This window comes from Apodemus sylvaticus, chromosome 4 (assembly GCF_947179515.1).
Source record: "Apodemus sylvaticus chromosome 4, mApoSyl1.1, whole genome shotgun sequence".
Classification (NCBI taxonomy): domain Eukaryota; kingdom Metazoa; phylum Chordata; class Mammalia; order Rodentia; family Muridae; genus Apodemus; species Apodemus sylvaticus.
Genome location: NC_067475.1, coordinates 113,042,542 through 113,067,880, shown reverse-complemented (window position 1 = coordinate 113,067,880; position 25,339 = coordinate 113,042,542). Strand labels below are relative to the sequence as shown.

At 43.2% G+C, this 25,339-nt stretch overlaps 1 protein-coding gene across 5 annotated transcripts in view; it reads left to right on the top strand.

The window, feature by feature from the left end:
* Positions 1–790: 790 nt before the first annotated feature.
* Positions 791–25,339, top strand: part of Dclk1 (doublecortin like kinase 1) — a 309,975-nt gene continuing 285,426 nt past the window's right edge. For 3 of the 5 annotated variants that reach the window (XM_052180495.1, XM_052180493.1, XM_052180497.1), the window contains exons 1-3: positions 5,676–5,903; positions 10,403–10,798; positions 24,466–24,812. In XM_052180495.1, the coding sequence (XP_052036455.1) occupies positions 10,423–10,798; positions 24,466–24,812 (723 nt within the window). In that variant the 5' untranslated portion in view covers positions 5,676–5,903; positions 10,403–10,422. Of the gene's footprint in view, positions 932–5,675; positions 5,904–10,402; positions 10,799–24,465; positions 24,813–25,339 lie in introns of those variants that run through there. The other 2 variants (XM_052180494.1, XM_052180496.1) reach the window with 2 other exon arrangements.

The following is a 25,339-nucleotide window of genomic DNA, read 5'->3' as shown; positions in this document are numbered from 1 at the left end:
CAGATCAAGAAGAGGACCAAAGAACAATATGTAACTCAAAGAAAATTTGAGAGAGAGCCCTGGGCTCCTCGGAATGTAACTGAGAAGGTACAGAATGAGGAATCTTAAGACCTTCACCTGAGTGGCATGCGGATTCTAGCTCACTGGCTGAGTTCATTTCATGGCATGCTTGTCAGGGACATTGATTTGATTTGATCCATCAATAGAAACTGTGTGTCGATACCTTTTGAAATCCCAGTTCTTCCCTGGGAGGACCATCCTTGCTCTGCCATGTCCAGTTCTCTAGAAACTGATGTGCAGGGAGATGGCAGGGCCCAAGTGGCTGCAGAGACTCCATACTGCAATATAAGAAAGAGTCTGAGGCTCCCCACATAACTTCAGGGGTTTTAGGAGACTGCAGTGGGGGTGAGAGATATCACGTGCAAGTGAGCGCTGTTAGATTTGGTCCCTTTGGTATAAAGGGTGTGGAGTACAGTGGGGGTTCCTCCCTAGACCCTGGATTAGGCACAACCCACACCCAAGCATCTGTTTTCACAGAGAGAGCCTTTATTAAGCAGGGAAGAAAAGTTAAAGTGGCTGCTTTCGGACTCAGGCAGAAAAGCAGCAACCAATGACCCTGCAGGCATAATTTTTAAGAAGAGAAAAGGGGAGGTCTGTGTCATAACGGGTGAGGATGTGGTGGTATATTTTGATTGGGTGTATTAATTGGGTGAACCAAATGCAGGGCTTTTGATTGCTGGACTTGAATACTTTGAGAGCTGGACCTTGGCAGTCAGCCTTTCGCAGGCTCTCGAAGAGGCCAAGTAAGGAAGCTCGGTGGCTAACTTTCTGCAGAAGGAACGGGGAGAAGGGCAAGGCCTGCTAGACCCATGCTTGCCATGCCCGCCCGAGCTGGCCAGAGCCCCTTGAAGGTAGATTTTGGGACAAACAGGTAAACTCCAGGAAAGTAGAATTCAGTTGTACTTGAGGAGCAGAGGTGTGGGCTTGGGGTGGGCTGGGAAGAGTTCACCCACAGGAAGCCAAATTTCTCTTAGGAAAAGCAGGAAAAGGCCTGGGAAACTGAGTTATGGAGGGCTTACTAGTTCATAAGGGGTCCTTGGTTCTTCTAAAGATCCAAAAACTTATGTAATCTGGGCCTGAGCACGTTTAATCTCCTAGACCAGAGGTAAGTGAGCAGTTACAGTAACTATTTTGAAAGATCTTGTGCTGGTTGGTTTTCTGTCGGTTTTCCTCAAGCTAGGGTTATCTGGGAAGAGGGAATCTCGATAGAGAAAATTCTTCCATCAGATTGCTTGTAGGCAAGTCTATGGGCTATGTTTCCTGATTGCTAATCCGTGTGTGTGTGGCCCAGATCACCGTGTGTGACACCACATGTAGGCAGATGGGCCTGGGCTGCACACGAAAGCTATAGAGAAAGTACTGGCTTTTAAATTTTCTTCTCTTTTTTTGTGTATAGATGTTTTGTCTGCATGTGTGTATGAGTACCACTTGTGTGGTTAGTACCCACGGAGGACAGAAGAAGGAGTTGGAGGTCTTGAGACTCGGGTTACAAATGGTTGTGAACTGCCCTGTAGGTGCTGGGATTCACACTTGGATCCTCTGTGAGAACAGCCAGTGCTCTAACCACTTAGCAAATCTCTTAAGACCTGATAACTGCTTTGATTCGAAGACAGAATTTTCTATAGGAGATTACACAACACACTAAAACCCAGGGTTGCCTTATAAGCATAATGACCAATGCAGTGGTAATACTGACTGTTAGAAAGTAGAGCTGAGCTTGGCTTTTATTAATACAATGGACTGTATTCTATATTTCTTGAAACTTTGAGTCAAATAAATCTCCCCAATTCTGGTTAAACTTGTTATATATATAATGTGTGTATATACACACATACACACACACATACACACACACAGAGATATATGGATCTAGATATAAATACAGATAATACAGAGATAAACATAGTCAGTTTTTGGGTCAATTCCTTCGTATAAAAGGGAATAATGCCAATTTAAAACATTTCTTGACTTGATGGCACAATAGTAAGTGGTGACAGCAGGCAGATCTCTGTGAGTTTGAGGTCATCCTAGTCTGCATGTGAGTTTCAGGCCAGCCGAGGTTACAAACCGAGACCCTGTATCAGATACACTTACGACATTTTTCTCTCTAAGGCATGAGAACCATTGATGAAGAGAGGATAGACAGATTCCAAGAGCCAGGGCGGTGATACTTCAGGGAGACCATGTTCTCTGGACACAGAATGATGGCTGCCCACATGAACTCACAGTGATTTGTGGAAGAGTGCCCAAGACCAGTGAAAAACTCAGGGCAGACAAAACCCCAATACAGGGAGGTGGGCACAAAAGAATCCCACTCCAGCTGAGGGTCTGCTGCATCCTCTGTTGGGAGAGAGTCAATTACTTTTTTTAAACTGTGTGTGACCCTGATAGGTAGATGATATTATAGGGCAGGCCCTACTCCCAAGAGTAGCTGGGTAACAAACTGGATTGGTGTTGTGTGACAAGACACATTTGGGAGATACAATACCCACACCTTATTTACCCCAGACTGGGAACCCACAACAAACCAATGTATGGATATCCCAGAGTCTAACTTGGTGACCCACTGAGTTTTATTGGCTTACTTACAGGAGTATAACTGATTCAAAGACAGTTGTATCACCAAGGCTCACTCAGCATAGGTGAAGGCCCAAAATGCCCGGGAAAATGGAAGCACCCTGCATAGCCTGCAGCTCAACTGGGTGGACAATGTTCTTTCCAAGTGCCTCTGCTCTAAACCCATTTCCCACAGGGGGTCTGGTCTCAGAGTCTTCTTTGCAGCTTGGCTTGTCTGAGGAGCACTCTCTGCTGTTCTTGATGACTCTGGCAGGGAGAAGGTAGTAAATCTGATTGGTTTCAGGACTTCCTGGAGCTATTTTGGCTCACTTTACCTACCAGTTTAAGGAATTTCCTGGAGGATAGGATGTTTCTATCTTGGAGGAAGCTGTTACATGACACTTGGGCGGATTTAAAAGAAAACTTGAAGCTGACTAGGGAGGGAGGTGAAGGTGAATCTAGGAGAAATTAGGGCAGAGGCGCTAATATGATCAAAATACATTGCATGAAATTCTCAAAGAATAAAATATGAATTATCTCCTCTAAAGACTTAAGCTACCTTGGGACAACGTTAGGCTTCAGTCCAGTCAGGTTCCTGGTACTGCTTACCCAGCATGCTTTACTGCTATGATGCGGCTGTAGCTTGGTGACCAGAGTACTGTTGAGGGTATTCATCGACTTACTTGTTACTTGTATTGTAGTTTTGAGAGAAGGTAAATGATGACTAGAGATATTCCCATCAAAAAAGTCAACCGCCATCTTGTTTCTTTTAACACATTATTTTCATTTTTCAAGTGAACACCTTGGTGTTGGGAATTAGCAAAGAAAAAAAAGATACAAACCAAAACCCAATTTGTTCTAAATACTACCATTTTGTTTCCAGACTCCCATTTAATCACAGGGACAAACTAAATTCAAGGTTCTAGGCTCTAGGGGAACCGGGGACTTCCCAATAGTGAACAGCTTCTAATGAAAGGATACACTCATCAGATCCAAACATCTCAGGGGCTTGTAAGGAGACAGTTGTCTGAATCCAGATATCTCAAGGACAGCTCCATCTTGCTAGCAGGGTTAACCTAAGGTCATGTTCCCAGGCCTAAGATCCAACTCCTATCTTAATTGGTGAAAAAAATGTAATAATAACTTGGCACAGATCTTTACGATTTGTGAGCTTAAGTATCCTGTGGTGTTCTGACTCTCTGCTTCAGTTCAGCTCCTCGTCTGTTCTGAGGCCCTGACTGACCATCTGGATTACAATACATTTTTGTCTCCTTCATTGATCTGGTGTTTGAGTTATGTTGGATTTAAGTAGACCCCATAACACTAGGACAAAGGGTAAGATGTGGTTGAATTATATGAAATGCTTAATAAATTACCTCGAGGGGACTGGAGAGATGGCTCCGTGGGTAGGAGCACTTAGTACATCTGCAGAGGACCTAGGTTCTATTCCCAGCACCCACACAGTGGCTCACAACCACCTGCAACTCCAGTTCTAGGAGATACAACATCTTCTCCTGGTCTCCAGGAGCATGTACACATGTGCTGTGCATGCATCCATGCAGGCAAACATCCCTACAATTGAAATCCCTAGAATTATTTAATTACAAAATGAAATGGCCTTGACAGCATGTCCACTGTGGGGAGGTTCGAGGTAGTATCTCTATTAGTCAGATACTTGGCAGAAATCGCTCAGGATTCCTCATTGGCAAGGTAAGTAGAGGTCCTGATTTCTGGTCTCTATAAAACGGACTTGTTTTCTGCTCATCTCTTGGCTTACTGCTGAGGCTTACTTGTGCGTCGGAATTTGAAGAAGCAGAGTGTGGTACTTTTGCCTCTAGTTAATTTGGTGAGAACATTGTACATTCATCTCTGGCCTCCTCTTAAGTAGCTCAGAAGTATATATCCCATCATTTATTGAATATGTAATATATATTGAATATGTAATATATTTATATCCCAGTTAGCTGCATTTTCTAACAAAGGGTTTTAGCTTGAAGATAACACTTCAGGAGAGTATTTCAGAATAACTTTTAGTAATAGTAAAGAGTAAAATATATAACTGGACCCAGTGGGCAGAGCAGGGAAAATTAATTTTGCATTTTTCATTGAGCAGCTCAGGGTCAGACAAATAGATGCATACATCGGCATAGTCTATGTATTGTCTAATGACTTTTTAAAAAATATTCATGCCGCATACTGAGCCATGCAAACGTTTCAGAGACACCTGGGATGGGGTCCCAGTCCCCGGAATTGTATCCAAAGGATGCTTTTATCCAGAGGAATCTGTGAACATCTGGGTTCTGAGACATTCTTGTTCGGGGAGGGAAGGCTTGTGTAAGCTTATGGGACTTTCCACCCTGACACACTGCCAATCCTGCAGCCAAGAGGCCTCCAAGAGCAGTCATAGTGTGGCCTTAAGTTATCAAGGGCTTATTGTGAAATAAAACCCTCAGCAGGAGGTCACCATCTCAACAGTGACTCATGTCTTGGGGTCAGTCACAGATGACTAGTGGAACATGGCCCTTCCCAAGTAGGACTACTGAGGATTACTTCACAGTGCTTAGTCGGAAGGGTCCAGATCTGATCTCCCAGGACAGTTTAGAAAAAGCAGTTTTGAGGGGCAATCCCACTGGTTTCCCTATTCCTGGGAAGGGCGTGTCAAACCACAATGCCAAATCAAAAGATGTAGGGGTGGGTAGGGGTGGGCGGGTAGGTGGGTGAATCCCTCTGGTCTCCTTTGAGGAAGGCAACCTCAATACTGGGCCACCTCTTTGCCCAGCACATGACCTGCTTCAGATCCATCTCTGTCCATATTCTTTCTCAGTTCCCTGACCCACCATCCAACCTGCCCCCATCCGCTGGTAAGTCCTTCTAGGGACTGGGGAGGCTTGGGAGCGGGTGTGGGGGGTGGGGGGCAGGCAATCCAGATCACCAAGACCCTTGCAGCCAGAAGCCTGGCTGGAGGAGGGAGGACCCTGGACTCAGCCACAGTGGGCGCGCCCTGCCAAGGAGGGCGGAGGGCGGAGCAGGAGAAGGAGGGAGAAGGGAGGGCATGTGAGCGAGTGAGACACAAGAAAAGCTTGCGCGCCACCGCCCTCCTCGGGAGAGAGGCTGGAGTGAGGCTGAGCGGAGAACCGCATTTCAATGAGGACCAGCTCCAGTGCATCAGTGCACTAGCAGCGGCCGCAGCTTCCAGACGCTCTTGCTCCGCAACCCCAGCCGCGCCCAGCCAGGCGAGGACAGCTCCAGCAGCCGGCCACAGACAACCCAGCCTCCACCCGAGACCGGTGCGTGCTTTGGCTGGGCTGGGGAAGGTGCGGGCGGGCCCGGTGGTGCCGTCTGACCGCAGCCCTGGGAGCCCTGGCCAGGATGGACCCCACTGGGCGGCAGCCGCCCCGCCCGCTGTTCCTCGAAAGAAGGCTGCCCTGGGCTGGCTAGTTTGGTCCGGCCAGGAAGCGTTGTGTGCCCGCGGCCCCAGGGCTGCTGGCTCCTGCCTCTTTTGTCTGGTGCCACCGGCTTTAAATAGGGAGCCTGGCGGGCTGGGCCCTCCAAGCTTTCCATTGCCTTGTTGTTGGAGATAGATAGCCGCGGAGGAACTGGGAGAGGCGCTTGTCATTGTCAGCACTGGCTGTGGAGCTAGGACCAAGTGGGCAAGGAAGGAGTGGCTGGGCCTGGCCTCTTATTGTGTGTATGCTTTCCCGAGTGCCCAGGAGGGTGGCATGAGCCTGGATATGGAGGGCTGCAGTGTAGGCGTTGCAAGTACCTTTATGCATGGTCTCAAGTTCCTCTGGGGACAGCCAGGCAGCCTCATGTAGGAATTAGTACCTGCAGTGCTAAAAGCGTGCAGAAAGGAAAAGACATTTTCCTCCTAGGGGGAGCGCACACACAGCGCCGCATTGCCCCACAAAAGAGGCTGCTTTTGAAAATCAGGTTTGTGAGGCATCACCGCTGGATTTGGCAAGGAAATCCTTGTGGGTGAGAGAAGTAACAAGAAGGTTTCATTCAAACAGGACTCCCTCTCTGACTGCGCCTGTGAATGTGTGCCCAGGTTACTGTGCACGCCTGCTCAGCTGCCACACTGCAGGCTGTTCCGAAGGGGCCCGGGTGGGGGGTGGGGGGACGTGTCATGACTGTTCCTAAATATATCACATTTCAACGGGAAAGGAAACTAGGGCAGCATTTTAGGTATGGAATGTTTCATGAATGCAGGTTAGGAGGGATTTCAAGAGAGGTTATATGTAAGAAAATGTAGAAGATGCTCACATGTCCTGTGATGTGCTGACTTGAGGTGGTGCATCATGCACTCAAAAGATATATGCATGCATGTCTTTTATCCCATGCCCCTCTATGCACCTCAGTCCTAATCCAACTGCTAAAACATGCCTTGGGATTTCCAGATGTGATAACTAGGATTTATGCTAGATTTGTATGTGTGTGTGTGTGTGTGTGTGTGTGTAAATTGCTGAAATGGGAGATCATTCACAGAAAGGTGAATATAGATATTCCTCAGAATGGTGAGAAATCCCACAATGAGCAACACTACTCTCCTGGCTTTGTAATATTTACAGAAAATGGTAAGAGTCCATGCTCTTCCCCACCCATGGTTTGTAGTGTCTGTGGCGGAGGGCTCTGAGCACCTTCTTGGTGCCTACAATTGTATCCGGAGCCTTCTAGCCACCCATACTTTGTGAATGCTGGCTAAGTGTGTTCTAGCCAGCTTCCCCTATAGCAAGTGTGACCCTGTGGAAGCCCAGAGAATGTTCTTCTAGAGTTCTTAGCTCACATGTATGACTAAGACTCTGGAAGCTGAGCCAGCAGAGGCGAGGAGAGGGCACCTGTTTTCATTCCACACATGATTTCCAGAACGCCAAAGTGTTCATGGTAGGCCTGGACTTTCATTTAGTGGGAACTGTGGCTTTGACAGCTATTTCACTTAGAGCATAGTTCTGCCATGCTGGCACTGGCACTGCCTGCTCGCTGGTGGGAAGTAGGAGATGGACTGCCCGGGGTGAACCTGTTACTAAAATGAACAAACCCTTCTGCTTTAAATAGATTCTCTATCATTTGGTGTGGATTCTTGGTCCTAAAACCATTCCCAGTTTAAACTGCTACCCAAACATTTTTTGGATTTTGCCAGCTGAGAACCACTGAAGACCCTTGGAACTTGATGTCTTCCATCTCTGGTCACATAACTGTGCTACTGTTTGCTAGGTTCCTCTTTATTTCCTTTTTGCATAAATCAACTTGGGAGGAAGCCCCTAGGGATGGAAGAGTGAATTGGGTTAAAAAAGAAAGCAAACACCATCAAAAGTCACCTTGGCACGTAGCATTAAAGTTCTGAGGAGCTTGGTGTGTGGGCATCATCATATCGTAATCTCCTCCACCTCCTTTCCCACTTAACCCACGCACCTTTTGAAGACTGACTACTTAACACATACATCAACAAAGTAGGAGCAGATAGCAGTATCAGAGCAGAATTTTGGTTCTGTGACACAGCAGCTGATACCTACAGGATTACTCCCGGTGGTGACTACTTTGAAGTTAGTTACTTAAAAACTAACAAAACCACATCACAGCTAGTATAGCTTTTATAAAGATGCAGAATTAGGTTACAACTGGTTATTTATGAGGCACAAGAGACAGTTTTTCTGCTTGAAGTGAAGATACGCTGAACTCAGCTAGGGGTTTCAATTCTACTCTGTGTTCTCAGGCCTTTCAGTGGACTTAACAACAGAAGAGAGGTGCCGGTGCAAAGTCTAGACAGGTGTAGTGGCTTCAAAATTCATGTTTCCCATAGGAACAGAACCTAGTGTCACAGGGCTAGGGAGCTAGAGCTTTGGAATCCCAAAAAATCAAACTTGAAAAAATCCAACACTCCTTCAGTTGTAACTGGAGATTCTGGGTAAATCCTGTTTCTCAGACCTGGTATTGATGAATCCAGCTGCCTTGTTAGAGCTGTGTGAGCTTTAAAAGAAGGTTCTGTTTGTGTCTTTTCTCATATAACTGATCATTGAACTGTTGAGTCATCAATATTGGCTTCTTTTACTTGACTCATTTCTAGAATAATTTCTACAAATTTGCTATGATTTCATGTGTGAATTTTATTACAAGCTTTAGATAATTAACTAATTAAGTTAGAGCTTTTTAAACACAGCGACTCTCTCCCCCCCCCACCCCCCAGACAGGGTTTCTCTGTGTAGCCATGGCTGACCTGGAACTCACTCTGTAGACCAGGCTGGCCTCGAACTCAGAAATCCACCTGCCTCTGCCTCCCAAGTGCTGGGATTAAAGACATGTGCCACCACCGCTCAGCTAAGTTAGAGCTTTTTGAGTCAGGGTCTCATGTAGCCCAGGTTGACCTTGAACTTACTATTTGTGGCCGAGGGTGGCCCATCAGGCTCAGTTTTATACACATTTTTAAACTAAATAGGCTTTTCAACTGATAAGTAAACTTTACTCTCTCTGAACGGCTTGGAGGCCAGTTTGCTGAAGATGAAGGAAAAGTCACGAGAGGAGGCAGAAGTTTTGTTGAGTTTGGGTTGAACTTCCCATCGGTGACTTGGGAAATAGCTTGGCTCTTCCTTCGGATTTCTACCTCACGCACAGTCTATTTCGGTGTGCCTTTCCAGCTTTCCAGATTGTCGTGTTGTAACACTGATGTTCCTTCAAGGGCGACAAATCTTATCAGCTCACTTCTAGCAAGAGTGGATTTACTCAATAAACAGATGCCTTCTTTGCAAAAGGGGGGAGTAGATGATTCTGTTTCCCCTGGTTATCTCTGTGCCATGGTCAGGAATAGAAGGCATGTTTCCTGTAAATAAGTCAATACTCCTTATATGCAAACTTTATAGGTATTAGTGGTGCATATGAGCGATGAAGTCGATACTATTCTTATTCCTGTCTGTAACTGAGTCTTACAGGTGCAAATCAAGTAGATTTCTCAGGTTATATGGTTGGTACTAGGTCAAGTGTATTCACCAGCCTTATCCACATCCTCCAGCCCCACATTCTACCTCCTTTCCTTCCCTATCTGCATCTTACCCTTTCTCTCTCTCCCCTGACCATCTTTTTGCCATCTTCCCTTTTTATCCCATTTTATTACTAAGCACAAGCAAAAGGGTTGAGAGGAAATCACATTTTAGCATATGGAATACATGTCTATGTTCAAAGTCTTTCCTGAAAGTGCATAGAACCTCCAGATTGAATTAATTTCCTTTTTGCCTGGCCATAGCAGTGCACACGTACTGTAGCTTCTACAGTCTGATTCCCCACTTCCCCCCCACTCCTTCTACCCCTGCTTAGGATATGAAAAGTCTTCTTTTTTTTTTTTTAAAAAAAAAACCCTGCTTGTGGGATTGGCACACCACCTGGGCACAGTTCACAGTGAGCATTATAGCCGGGCAAAGCAGGAGGGTAGGGTGGGAGAGGGTGTTTTCCATTAAAATATCTCTCACCTATATTACCTCTGGAAATTTAAGGGGAAATATTCCAGGCCTCGGTTTATCTACCTCTAACTAGGGAGGGTGACACCTTGAGAGGATGTCATTGCAGCCTGAGGGATGATACAGGCGACAGTGGGGTCGTATAACCAGACTGTGCTTGAGTAAGGCTGTTAGCACTGAGAGCTGTTTTTTCCATTCCTTGCTTCTCCTTCTCCTCCTCCTCCTCATTCTCTCCCACTCCACAACCCAAATACATCGCCAGTGTTTAAAACCCAGCAGCTCTCAGAGTCTCTCAACCCACGATCTTCACATAACCGGTCTGTATCTATTTCTGGGGCTCGCAGGTTCCATACACAAGCCAGCCATGTCGTTCGGCAGAGATATGGAGTTGGAGCATTTTGATGAGCGGGACAAGGCGCAGAGGTACAGCAGGGGCTCCCGTGTGAACGGCCTGCCCAGCCCCACACACAGCGCCCATTGCAGCTTCTACCGCACCCGCACACTGCAGACGCTCAGCTCCGAGAAGAAAGCCAAGAAGGTTCGATTCTACAGAAATGGTGACCGCTACTTCAAAGGAATTGTGTACGCCATCTCCCCAGACCGCTTCAGATCCTTCGAAGCCCTGCTGGCTGATTTGACCCGAACTCTCTCGGATAATGTGAATTTGCCCCAGGGAGTGAGAACCATCTATACCATCGATGGGCTCAAGAAGATCTCCAGCCTCGACCAGCTGGTGGAAGGTAAGCCTTGGAGAACCTCTGGGAACACTGCCAGCAACTAAGGCCACTGAGGGTCACTTGTCTTTTAGCCCATGGCTAGGAGCCTCTATTGTTTAACAGGCTAAAATTCCTGTTCTGTTAAAAAAAAAAAAAAGAAAAAAAAAAAGAAAAGAAAAGAATGTGAATGGTATTCAGTCCGTAGCCCTTAATAATGGCAGGAAGAAGGAAAAGGTATCAAATCCCAGAGCTTTCTGTATCAAATTTGAGCATGCATTCTCAAACCTACATTCTGTTCATCTTAAAATTCACTTTTGTGTCTTCAGTTGTAGCTCAGAGTCCAGGGGTATCTCTACCACCAACTGAGCTTTTGGACCATCCTGAACCAAGGATATGAAATTTTAGAGTAGAGAGGGAATTTGGAAAGACATTAAAAAAAACTCATTTAATCACTGAGGACCCAAGACCAGAAAACTCAAATAATGTGTCTACGGTTGTATGGTAAGTTAGTGGTGACCAAGAATGGGGTCATCTGACAATGCTTCCCACTGGGTGCCTCTTGGGGGAGGGTTATTGTCTTCCTGGGGCATTTGAGAACAGGAAGAAATTAGTCTGTTCATATTATTTTAAAATCCAGTTCATGCTAGCAGATGATCTGTCGTGGACATTTAATGCGAAAACAGCACAGTTTTGTTCCTGGGACAAGGCTTGGTTCTTTGTAAATGGTAGGTTGCCCGTCTCTTGTTCATGTTTGCCTTGGCTTGTCATCGTTTAAACAGAGCATGGAGTCTTCTGCTGCCATAGGAATCGTAACTATGCTAATGACTTGGGGGCAATCGCTGGTGCTGAACACCCCCAAAATGCCATTGGAAAAGTCTTCCTGAGCTTGAGCTTCGAAGGCAGGGACGGCAGCGGCGGCGGCGGCACAGCCATGAGAACAAATGCAGCCCTAATGCCACTCTGATTTCATCTCTCCTCCTGCAGGATTTGGCCAGGCTCCACTGTCCAGCTGGGCCCTGGGCTTGCAGAGGTAGCAGGAGCATCCTATCCTGCTACCTATTGGATTGGAGTCTAGGTTTGCAGTCGCATGGTTGCACACCGGCGGAGCCCCGCCCCTTGTCTTCCTCTATTGCTGGCTGGAGCTGGCATGTGATTTCCCCCCACCCCCTGCTTTCCCCTGGTCCCTTGGCAGGAGTGCCAGTCCAGGGCACAGTAGGACTGGACTCTAGCCGGTGCCTAGCAGCCTGAGCTGTGTGTGTTTACTTTGCGGGAATTCACATCTCTTTGGTGGCCTGTCGCCCTGCCAAGACGCCTGTAGCCTTGGCTCTTTTCCTTCTATTCAGAGGTCGGTACTTCCAGCAAATTAAAGGGAAAGAGTGACATGAAGTCTCTTTGTGTCAACTTTTGATTTTTTTTTTTTTGTGCCACGTCCTTTATACGACCTTGGCAAATGCAAGGGGAAGTAAAACATTTGTTGGCATTTTCCAAGGGCTCTGTAGCAAGATCAGATGAGGCAGGTATCTGACCAGTGAACAAGGCATCCTGTGTGGGGTGACGGTGTTGTAGAAAAGTGTGCTCAGATCACAGCAGGTCCTCAGATTGATGCCTCACTCTATCCTAGGGTCTCTTGGGTGGCACCTCGAAGGCAGGGCTACTTCTGTGTTTTCCACTCAAAATTGATCTGTGATCGCCATTCCCATTGATCAAAGAGCGGCTGTGGGAAGAGGCTGATGATCATGCTGCCTTCCTAGCAATGGCAGGGCTGGTCAGCACCACCCCTCCTCACTCTCCTGTTCATTTTGCCATAATATGATGCCTGCTCTAAGCCACTGTTGTCTTGGCTGAAGACAGCTACGATGGCTGAAGTTACTGAGAGTGTGTTCAGCCCTCAGAGCCCTCCTGCATGTGAGTCTTTGTGGTTTTCACAGTGATCCAGAGAGGGCAGAATGTGGTAGAGGCGGGATTTGAATCCAGTAGGGCAGGCGCTAGGATGCATTATGCTGTGAATTTCGCTCCTACAAAAGGTACTTTTGTGCTTATTTCAATATGTTGTCTTCTGATGCCTTCTGATGTACTGGGAAGGCAGACGTTGTAGTACAAATTTATTTAGAAACCACTATTCCTATACCTGGTAGTGGATCTCGATGAAGTATTTTTGCTCTACTATTTTTCAAAAAAACAAATGCTTTCTTTTTCTGTTTTTACAAATGCTTTTTATTATTCACTCAATTCTAAAGTTGGAAACTGCTGATCTAAGAAACATAGTCATCTTTTTAAAATGTTTATATGTGTGAATGTTTTGTCTGCATGTATGTGTATGTACCATGTGTTCAGTGCCTGCAGAGGTCAGAAGAGGGTGTTGGATCCCCTGAAACTGGAGTTAGAGATGGTGTGAGACACCATGTGGGTGCTGGGAACTGAACTTGGGTCCTCTGGAAGAGCTGCTAGTGCTCTTCACCATGAGATGACTTTATAGCTCCTGAAGTCATCTTTTGATTTTATTTCAATATCACTCCCCCCAACATAAAGTGATTGCTGATGGAAAATTCTGATGTTTCAAATTGTTTTAGCTTTTTCTTTTTAATACGTCTTCTTTTTTTCTGGTTGAATCATATCATTGGTGCATGTGTGAGTCTACATTTTTTTAAAAAAATTTCCAGTTAAAACCTTTTTTCTATTCCATAATACTGACAATTAGCATGCAGCTGCACTTAGTGTTTAAATAGCTAGAAATTCATTGATATTTGCTTTCTTGCCTATTACATTTTTGCTTAGCTCATTAAAATGCAAGATGTCGCTTCATCCCCCTTGGACCCACACCCCTCACTTTACATACTAATTTATGCAAGCATCAGTTTGTGATATCAGCTCTCCATTTCCCTCCCTCCTGGTAGGACAGTGTTGGAGTTTTAATTTAAGCCTCTTTAGTCAATGCAGTGACAAGTGTGTTTGGCTGGCAATTATTTTTCAAAGTCTGTTCTTTCTCACTTGATCTCAGTCTAAAAATTCTAAGTTAACTATGACAAATGTGGGCTTTATTTATAAATGCTACAGGCACTTTCTGTTTTATTATTAGACTCTGATCATTATGCATAAGCATGCTTGAGGCACACTGATAGAGCAGTTCTGAGCTCAAATTACATAACAAGTTGAGTGTGTATTTGTGCAATCGAGTCAATATATGTCTGTATTGGCATGTATACATACGGGCATGCTAACACGTGTGTATCATGTGTACTTATGAGTGTATTGAAGGTGACATTCCCAAGGATTTGTTTTGAAAAGTGTCTTGGCACGTTTTCACAATTCATGATGCTCACTAAGGACAGCTGTACTGTGTCTCACCTGGGGTGTGGCTTCCTTCTCTAGTTTTGAGCTATTTCAATTCTACTTTATGGATACAGCTGTTGCGGATAAATTATAGTACCACACCCAAATCCTTCAAACTCTTAGGAGAGATGTAGTGGGATCCTGGGCACTGGTTGATTCCTCCCCTGCATTTTATCAGTGAGGCGGGAGTGAGATGCCAGCCTCTCCTTCTCATGGACAAATGACACAGATACAGAGTCCCTGGATATCAATAACTGTGGTGCTTATCAGGTTAGCTCTGCTAGAAATGGTGGAATCTGCCTCTTCTTCCCTTTCCACTTGTGCCTTGGCCTCTCATTGGCCTTTTCAGAAGTTGCCTAACTCCAGAACTGTAGAAAGGCTCTTGTCCAATGAACTGAATTTCACCCCACAGCTAAGTGATTTCTCTTCTGTCTTGACTTCCGCTTGCCTGACTCTCGCATGGGTTTCCTTCTAACTTGATGTAGCTTCTCTTTCTGTAGCTCATTTACTTTCACTGGATCTCTGTCTCTCTCTTCAATGTCCAAAATTTAAAAATTAATGTCTGTAAAGCTCTAAAGCAGGCTTTCCATAAAAGCCCCAGAGGCAAGCTGTTCCTTGGTGTTGCCAACACATTACAGTCTACGTGTAATCAACCCGGATGGTAACTGTGTGTGTCTAGTTCTGCACCTTGCTTTTCATGTAACATTACCTCAGAGACCCTTTCCTAGGAGTAACAATCAGACCGAGTATGTCCTTACTGTTTACTGCACCGCGTTCCTCATAGGAATACACCTTAATACACACAGCCAGCCTGCTCTTGGTGAGCTTTTAGGGTGTGTGCAACCCCTTGCTGTTACAAATGAGCTTGCGGCGAGCACACTTGGATTTGTTGTCTATTCATGGTGGAGGTTATTTTTAGGAGGACATGAATAGGAAACGGTTGGGAGAAGACAAGTATTGAAGAATCCCTATTCCCCATGGTGGTTCCAGTTTATACCCCTTCCACCTTCAAGGAGACAATGCTATCCTATAGCTAACCCATCAAGAGAAACTTCTATCCTATGTGATTTTAATCTCCATCATTTCATGTGTGTAATGTATATTTTTCTATGCATTTTGCTTTGTGTCTTTTGTTTTTGTCCACAATATTGGCAGAATCTTTACTGACACAGAATCTATTTTTTTTAAGTATCATTCCTTTCTTTTAAGGAATGAGTTTTTTCTATATTCATCTTAACCTAGTGACTTTGCAGACTATGTTTTCTGTCAAGCAAATTTATAAAAGAATTATATAATCAAATAAGCCAGTCTTTCAGCTTACGGCTTTATTTTCTTGCCTGCTGGGTTCTATGTGCTGTGTGCTCTGAGGTCAGGAAGTGATTTCTCCTAACTTTCTTGTTGTATTTTCATTAAAGCATTTTAGTTGAGTGAATATTGACATAAACCATGAAGTGAGGACTAGATTTTACTTTTTAAATCAAATCATTTGCCTAAATTACAACTATTTCATGTAGAAATTAACTTCTCACAGAAGTGTCACAAGACGAGGGCCTTGTTCTCTCCTTGACCAGCTTCCGTAGTGGAAGAGCTACAACCTAACCCAGTGTGCGGAGGATCAGGACACAGCGACACAGCAACCAAATCCCATCAGTTTCCCCACAGAGGTTGGGGACTTTGTTGTTGCTATGCAACCGGACACTGTATCAGCTGCCATGTCTGACACCTCTGCCAAGCAGTGACGATTCTTGAGAGTTTGATTACTGCTCTACCAGCTTGCAGAATGCTCATCTGAAGCGCAGTTTGGTATTGAGTGTTTGATGTGAGGATTCCACAGAAGTAACTTCACATCCTCCCGAGGGTCTTATTTCAGAGAAATGTTCTGACGCAAGTCTTACTCAGAGTCAGCCACTTAAGGTGAATCTTTATTCCAAAGTTACTGTCTTCCTTTTGGCAACGAGTGAGTGCTGTAGAAGAATCTTGAGTCCTTGTAGACCTATTGTCTTTCCTTGAGCTGCTGTTATGCCTCAATAGATCAGTAGTAATTATTGCTGTGATACTGTATTTATGAATTTCTATTTTGCCTGCCACACTTTAGATATGCTGCCCTCCCTCCATTTCCCTGTCTCTGGATCATTTTCCGTGATCTTACCAGCTCCTGTTATTTTAAGGTCACTATTAAATGATGACCTGTCTCTTTAAATGAGCCCTCTCCTTCGCACCCCTAACCACCTGGGTGTGCTCAGCTGAAATGAACACTTAGTCTCTTCAGACTCAACAAGGGCAAGTGGGAAATCCTCTCTGCCGCTGTCTAGAATTTGTTTCTCTTCTCCTGTGAACAGATTTTACTGAGCAGTGTCACCACCTGCTAGCTTACTAATATTTGTGAATTCCCAAAAGTCCCATGTCAAAACCTAACCACTGATAGGATGGTGTCAAAAGACAGAAAGCCTGGTGACTGGGTCATGAGGATGGACTCACAAATAGGAGCACATGCTGTGTGAAAGAGGATTAGAATTGTCTTGTCCAGTCTCTCCCATGAAGACACAGCAGGACGGCGCCTTCTCCAAGGAAGGGGCCTCCCAAGTCAAAGGTTCAATCTGGGACCGACTTTCTAGAGCCCTAAAAACTAAATGGTATTTGTAAACCACCTGGTCCATGGCACTCCTTCAACATAGCCGCTTGAATGGAATAAGATGCATCTAATTTAATATTGCCTGTGTCTTCTCCCTTTCTTATCTTTTGAAGCCAAGATGACACCAAGCCTTGTTAGTTCTATTTGTTACATTTCTTCAATTTTCCTCTCCTTTCTTTTGCTACATGAAGCGTTCTAAGACTTCCATACTGTGAAGTAATAATTTCACCTATATTTAGGTCTGAAAGAGAAATACATACTTGTACAGTAAACATTGTAGAAATTTTTGAACAACGGGGAATAAAAGCAAAATGGCCTCATCTTTCTACAACCTGCTTGCAATCCCTATTTTTTTCCTTCCTAGATGGCTTTTCTGTTATAAACACCACGATAAAAAGCAAACTGGGGGGGGAAAGGATTTATTTCAGCTTACATCTTGTAGCCTATCATGGAGGGAAGTCAGGGTAGGAACTCAAGGAAGGAACCTGGAGGCAGGAACTGAAGCAGAGGCCATGGAGGAAGCACTGTTACTAGCCTGTTCCTGTGCTTTTTCAGTTTGCTTTCTACTATAAGCCAGGAACACATGCCCAGAGGTGAAACCACACACAGTGGGCTGAGCCCTCACAAATCAACCATCAGTGAGACAATCCCTCTACAGACTTGCTTATAGGCCAACCCGATGGAGTCATTTTCTCAAACAAGGTTCTTTTTCCCAAATAATTCTAGTTTGTGTTAGGGTAGCAAACAAACAAGTGAACAAAAAAAATCTAACAAAGGTAGCTTCTTTTTGATCTCAAACTTAAGCAGGTGTCTGTCTCAGGGCATGTGTACATACATGGAATCATGGGTAAGATCATACATAGGCTCTGGAGTCAGACCAATCACTGTCTGAATCTTGCTTTTATCCTTATTAGTCATGTGATCTTGAGCAAGCTACCTAGGTCATTATGCCTCAGTGTGTACTTCAGAGAGGCATGCTTGCTTTGGACTCTCGGGCTGTGGTGAGGATTGCAGGTGAGACAGCAGGCAGACGATGGTTTGTCTGCTGCATGGCTGACTTACTGATTTAAATTGTCTTTTCAAGCTTACTGCATGGTTGCCAGCAAAATTGTTTCTGGCCACTTGTAGATCAAACGCACATTTGAGATACTTTCATCTCCAGTGTCTACTGGGGAGGTACAAGGGACCAAACCCAGGCCTGTGCACTAGGAACATGCTAGGAACATGCTAGGAACATGCTAGGGACATGCTCTCTCACCAAGCTGTATTTCCGGGCATTCTAATTTAACCTCCACAGGATTTCAGTGAAGTTACTCTCTTTATTATTTTTTTAATTTTTAATTAGATATTTTCTATATTTACATTTCAAATGTTATCCCTTTTCCTTGTTTCCCCCTCCAAAAACCTCCTATCCCATCCCCCTGCCCCTGATCACCCACCCATTCCCCCCTCCCCCCTCCCCCTGGCACTGCCCCATACTGGGGCATCTAGCCTTCATAGGACCAAGGGCCTCTTCTCCCATTGATGTTCAATAAAGCCATCCTCTGCTACATATGCAGCTGGACCCATGGGACCCTCCATGTGTACTCTTTGGTTGATGGTTTAGTTCCTGGGAGCTCTGGGGAGGGGAGTCTGGATGGCTCATATTGCTGTTCTTCCTGTGGGGCTGCAAACCCTTTCACCTCCTTTGGTCCTTTCCCTCCTCCATTGGGAACCTTGTGTTCAGTCCAGTGTTTAGCTGAGAGCATCCACTTCTGTATTTGTCATGCACTGACAGAGCCTCTCAGGAGACAGCTATATCAGGCTCCTATCAGCAAGCATTTGTTGGCATCCACAATAGTGTCTGGGTTTTGTAATTGTATATGGGATGGATCCCTAGGTAGGGCAGTCTCTGGATGGCCTTTCCTTCAGACCCTGCTCCATACTTTGTCTCTGTATCTCCTCTCATGGGTATTCTAAGAAGGACTGAAGGAAGCATCCACACTTTGGTCATCGTTCTTCTTGAGCTTTATGTGGTCTGTCAATTGTATCTTGGGTATTCTGAGCTTCTGGGCTAACATCCACTTATCAGTGAGTGCATACCATGTGTGTTCTTTTGTGATTGGCTTACCTCACTCAGGATGATATTTTCTAGTTCCATCCATTTCCCTAAGAATTTCATGACTTTATTGTTTTTAATAGCTGAGTAGTACTCCATTGTGTAAATGTACCACATTTTCTGTTTCCATTCTTCTGTTGAGGGACATCTGGGTTGTTTCCAGCTTCTGACTATTTTAAATAAGGCTTCTATAAACATAGTGGAGCATGTGTCCTTATTACATGTTGGAGCATCTTCTGTGTATATGCCCAGGAGTGGTATAGCTGGGTACTCAGATAGTACTATGTCCAATTTTCTGAGGAACCACCAAACTGCTTTCCGGAGTGGTTGTACCAGCTGTCATTTCCCACAAACAATGGAGGAGTGTTCCTTTTTCTCCACATCCTCATCAGCGTCTGCTGTCACCTGAGTTTTTGATCTTAGCCATTCTGACCAGTGTGAGGTGGAATCTCAGAGTTGTTTTGATTTGCATTTTCATGATGATTAAGGATGCTGAACGTTTCTTTAGGTGCTTCTTGACCATTTGTTATTCCTCAGTTGAGAATGCTTTCATTAACCCTGTACCCCATTTTTGAATAGGGTTGTTTGGTTCTCTGGAGTCTAACTTCTTGAGTTCTTTGTATATATTGGATATTAGCCCTCTATCGGATGTAGGATTGGTAAAGGTTGTTTCCCAATCTATTGATTGCCATTTTGTTCTATTGACAGTGTCCTTTGCCTTACAGAAGCTTTGCAATTTACACTTGATCTTAGCCAAAAGGCCGAGAAGCGATGAAGCTTTGCAATTTTATGAGGTCCCATTTGTCAATTCTTGGTCTTAGAACATCTGGTGTTCTGTTCAGGAACTTTCCCCTGTGCCCATTGCTCAAGGCTCTTCCCCACTTTGTTTTCTATTAGTTTCAATGTATCTGGTTTTATGTGGAGGTTCTTGGTCCACTTGGGCTTTAGCTTTGTACACGGCGATAAGAATGGATCAATTTGCATTATTCTACATGCTAACCGCCAGTTAAACCAGCACCATGTGTTGAAAATGCTGTCTTTTTTCCCCACTGGATGGTTTTAGCTCCTTTGTCAAAAATCAAGTAACCATAGGTGTGTGGGTTTATTTCTGGGTCTTCAATTCTATTCCATTGACCTACCTGCCTGTCACTACTAATACCATGCTGTTTTTATCACAATTGTTCTGTAGTATAGCTTGAGGTCAGGTATGGTGATTCCTCCAGAAGTTCATTTATTGTTGAGAATAAGTTTTGCTATTCTGGGTTTTTTGTTATTCCAGATGAATTTGGAAATTGTTCTTTCTAACTCTATGAAGAACTGAATTGGAATTTTGATGGGGATTGCATTGAGTCTGTAGATTGCTTTAGGCAAGATGGCCATTTTTTACTATATTAATCCTAGCAATCCATGAGCATGAGAGAGATCTTTCCATTTTCTGAGATCTTCTTCAATTTAGTTCTTCAGAGACTTGAAGTTCTTGCCATACAGATCTTTCACTTGCTTGCTTAGTGTCACACCAAAGTATTTTACATTATTTGTGACTATTGTGAAATGTGTAGTTTCCCTAATTTCTTTCTCAGCCTCTTCATCCTTTGAGTATAAGGCTACTGAGTTGTTTGAGTTAATTTTATATCCAGCCACTTTGCTGAAGTTGTTTGCAGGCTGTAGGAGTTCTCTGGTGGAGTTTTGGGGGTCACTTAAGTATGCAATCAAATCATCTGCAAATAGTGATATTTTGAGTTTTTCCTTTCCAATTAGTATCCCTTTGGCCTCCCTTTGTTGTCCAACTGCTCTGGCTAGGACCTCAAGTACTATACTGAACAGGTAGGGAGAGAGTGGGCAGCCTTGTATAGTCCCTAATTTTAGTAAAATTGCTTCAATTTTCTCTCCATTTAGTTTGATGTTGGCTACTGGTTTGCTGTATATTGCTTTCATTATGTTTAGGTATGGTCCTTGAATTCCTGATCTTTCCAAGACTTTTATCATGATGGGGTGTTGGATTTTGTCAAATGCTTTCTCAGCATCTAATGAAATGATCGTGTGGGTTTTTTTTCTTTGAGTTTTTTTATATAGTGGATTACATTGATGTATTTCCATATATTGAACCATACCTGCATCCCTGGGATGGAGCCTACTTGATCATGATAGATGATAATTTTGATATGTTCTTGGATTCAGTTTTTAAGAATTTTTTAGTGAGTATTTTTGCATTGATATTCATAAGGGAAATTGGTTTTAAATTCTCCTTCTTTGTTGGGTATTTTCATGGTTTAGGTATCAGAGTAATTGTGACCTCATAGAATGAATTGGATAGTGTACCTTCCCTTTCTATTTTTGGAATAGTTTGAAGAGTATTGGTATTAGGTCTTCTTTGAAGGTCTGATAGAACTCCACTAAACCTGTCTGGTCCTGGGCTTCTTTGTTTGGAAGACTATTAATGATGCTTCTACTTCTTTAGGGGCTATGGGACCATTTACATTGTTTATGTGACCCTGATTTAACTTTGGTACCTGGTATATATCTAGAAAATTGTGCATTTCATTCAGATTTTCCAGTTTTGTTGAGTATAGGCTTTTGTAGTAGGATCTGGTGATTTTTTGGATTTCCTCAGTTTCTGTTGTTATATCTCCCCTTTCATTTCTGATTTTGTTGATTTGGATATTGCCTCTATGCCCTCTGATTAGTTTGGCTAAGGGTTTATCTATCTTCTTGGTTTTCTCAAAGAACCAGATCCTGGTTTGGTTGATTCTTTGTATAGGTCTTTTTATTTCTACTTGGTTGATTTCAGCCCTGAGTTTTATTTCCTGCAGTCTACTCCTCTTGGGTGTATTAGCTTCTTTTTGTTCTAGAGCCTTCAGATGTGCTGTCAAATTGCTAGTGTATGCTTTCTCTAGTTATTTTTTTGTTTTTTGTTTTTGTTTTTGTTTTTTGTTTTGGAGGCACTCAGTGCTATTATTTTTCCTCTTAGCACTGCTTTCATTGTGTCCCATAACCATAACTTTGGGTATGTTGTAGCTTCATTTTCATTAAATTCTGAAAAAGTTTTTAATTTCTTTCTTTATTTCTTCCTTGACCAAATCATTGAGTAGAATGTTGTTCAACTTCCATGTAGATGTGGGCTTTCTATTGTTTTGTTGTTAATGAAGACCAGCCTTAGTCCATAGTGATCTGATGGGATGCATGGGATTGTTTCAATCTTCTTGTATCCATTGAGGACTGTTTTGTGACTGATTATATGATCAGTTTTGGAGAAGGTACCAAGAGGTGCTGAGAATAAGGTATACTCTTTTAGGAAAAAAATGTTCTATAGCTATCTGTTAAATCCATTTGGTTCATAACTTCTGTTAGTTTCACTGTGTCTCTGTTTAGTTACTGTTTCTATGATCTGTCCATTCATGAGAGTAGGGTATTGAAGTCTCCCACTATTATTGTGTGAAGTGTGGCCTTTGAGCTTTTGTAGTTTCTTTTATGAATGTGGATGCCCTTGCTTTTGGAGCATATATGTTCAGAATTGAGAGTTCTTCTTGGTAGATTTTTTTCTTTGATAACTTTATGTTGGAATTAGATTTTATTTGATATTAGAATGGATATTAGAGCTTGTTTCTTGGGACCATTTGTAAATGAGTCCGGAGTACAAGTTTCCATCCTTTTACTCTGAGGTAGTGTCTGTCTTTGTTACTGAGGTGTGTTTTCTGTATGTGGCAAAATGTTTGGTCCTGTTTATGTATCCAGTCTGTTTGTCTATGTCTTTTTATTGGGGAATTGAGTCCATTGATATTAAGAGATATTAAGGAAAAGTGATTGTTGTTTCCTGTTATTTTTGTTATTAGAGGTGGAATTATGTTTATGTGGCTATCTTCTTTTTGGTTTGTTAAAAGATGAATTTCTTGCTTTTTCTAGGGTGTAGTTTCCCTCCTTTTGTTGGAGTTTTCCATTTATTATCCTTTGACAGGCTAGGTTTGTGGAAAGATATTTTGCAAATTTGTTTTTGTCATGGAATACCTTGGTTTCTCCATCTATAGTAATTGAGAGTTTTGCTGGGTATAGTAGTCTAGGTTGGCATTTGTGTTCTCTTAGGCTCTGTATGACAACTTTCCAGGCTCTTCTTGCTTTCATAGTCTCTAGTGAAAAGTCTGATGTAATTCTGATAGGTCTGCCTTTATATGTTACTTGACCTTTTACCCTCAATGCTTTTAATATTCTTTCTTTTTGCATTTGGTGTTCTTATTATTATTTAATGGGAGGAATTTCTTTTCTGCTCTAATCTATTTGGAGTTCTGTAGGCTTCTTGTATATTTATGGGCATCTCTTTCTTTAGGTTAGGGAAGTTTTCTTCTATAATTTTGTTGAAGATATTTACTGGCCCTTTAAGCTGGAAATCTTCACTCTCTTCTATGCCTATTATCCTTAGGTTTGGTCTTCTCATTGTGTACTGCTCAGTGACATTTCATTGAGTAAGCCATTACCCTAAAATCTAAGGGATTGGTCCATTGTCACAAGCTTATGTAGAACAGTTGTGAGCTTGAATTTCCACAAAGCTCTTCCCACTGATAAGTTCATTCATGATCCTTCAACAAACCTTAAAAAATACCCTGTCACAGCATCATATATGTATATGCATTTGTATGTATATTACATTTACTTAGATCCTGGTGAAAATATACCTGGGATAAGTCAGACTCTGCTAATGAAAGGAGTTTAATATTTTTTTAGCTTTACAGGTTCTTATGGGGCATAAGTACATGTTTGAAAGAAGTGTTTAAATCTCTTAGCAAAATAAATGTTGGCACCCATTTTGTGCTGATTAGATTTTGTCATTCTTGACACATCTAAGAAAAGGGATTAAGAAATGTTTTTAGCATCATTTATTTCATAATTTGCTGCCTCTCAGCACCTGTGTTGTGGTCTTTTGCATATAATCTATATATTTTCAGACTGAGTGTTTCATTTGCATACTTTTGAGTCATTTATTAATAAACATTCTGTAATATTACAGTAATATTGTAGGCTGGTCATTCTCTTCATTTTTGCCCATTATCAAGTTTGAACCAACTTCCTTTTGTACATATTTTGGTCAGCATGATGCAGGCAACAGAAAAGAAAGGTTTTCATGTTGGCTGGCTTTCATAATTTTCTCTGGCCAAACAGAATCTTTATAGTGTACTCTCATTACCCTTATATATTAACGATTTAAGAAGCTGTGTACTGATTCATTTTTAGTTTTCAAATTATCTCAGGCACCAAATGAATGTGCTTCTAATTTTGAAGCTTGCTGAAAATTTAAATGCCCTTAAGTATCAAAAGATAATCTCAATTTTGAATTCCAGTTCTTTTTCTTTTGGAAGCTGATTCATGACTGTTGGTATTTTTATCAGCAGACAAAGGGGGAGAAATTTTTTTGTTTTTCCTTTTTTCCCCTCCCAAGATGCCAGTCTGTATCAAAAGAAAGATATTAGAAGTGAGAAATAGTGGGTTTTGTTTTCATTCATTCTCAACCACTCTTTCGTTGATTTGAAAGTCATAGGCAATTCTTGCAGTTACCTAGAAAATGAGAAATGAAAGGCTGGATGTGGGGGAAGGAAATGGGCTCCCGTGGGTGTAAATTTGAACTTCTCTCTCTCTCTTCCTCAGGTGAAAGTTACGTCTGCGGCTCCATCGAGCCCTTTAAGAAGCTGGAGTACACCAAGAATGTGAATCCCAACTGGTCCGTGAACGTCAAGACCACCTCAGCCTCCCGCGCAGTGTCCTCCCTGGCCACTGCCAAGGGAGGACCCTCGGAGGTCCGGGAGAATAAGGATTTCATTCGACCCAAGCTGGTCACCATCATCAGAAGTGGGGTGAAGCCACGCAAGGCTGTGAGAATCCTGCTGAACAAGAAGACGGCCCATTCCTTCGAGCAGGTTCTCACTGACATTACCGATGCTATCAAGCTGGACTCGGGTGTGGTGAAGCGCCTGTACACCCTGGATGGGAAGCAGGTAAGGGCAGAGCGTGAGGACTCTGATTTTTAGGGCAAGATCCAGGAAATTGGGAGTGGGGACCATACCTGACATACAGTGCGGACCTTAAGCACGTCTTGTTGGGTGTAGAAGGGACTGGGTCATTTAGTCATCAACAAACGCTTGTTGATCTGAGACTAGTTGAATTTTGGTACCAGATAGGATTAATCATCATAATGAAGAAAAAAAAAGCGGAGGGGGAACTGTCTTTTATTTTTACTGTTTCAGTAGTTATTTGCTTAGCATAATAGTGCTGTTTGGTCTTCTGTTTTCAAATTTGTCCTATGTCCTTTAAGGCCTCCTGGAAGAGCCTTAAAACAGCTAAGATGCTGAGAGAAACTGAGGCTGATGGTGGGAAATAGGAATCACTTGTTGAACTAAATCACAATTCATGATTCCATGTGTCAGAAATGTTCATTAATCAGCTTCAACTGAATTGTAGAGTTTTTTTTTTAGCTAAGAATGGATGGCCCAATTCCACCTGGGCTACTTTATGGTTTGTCAGG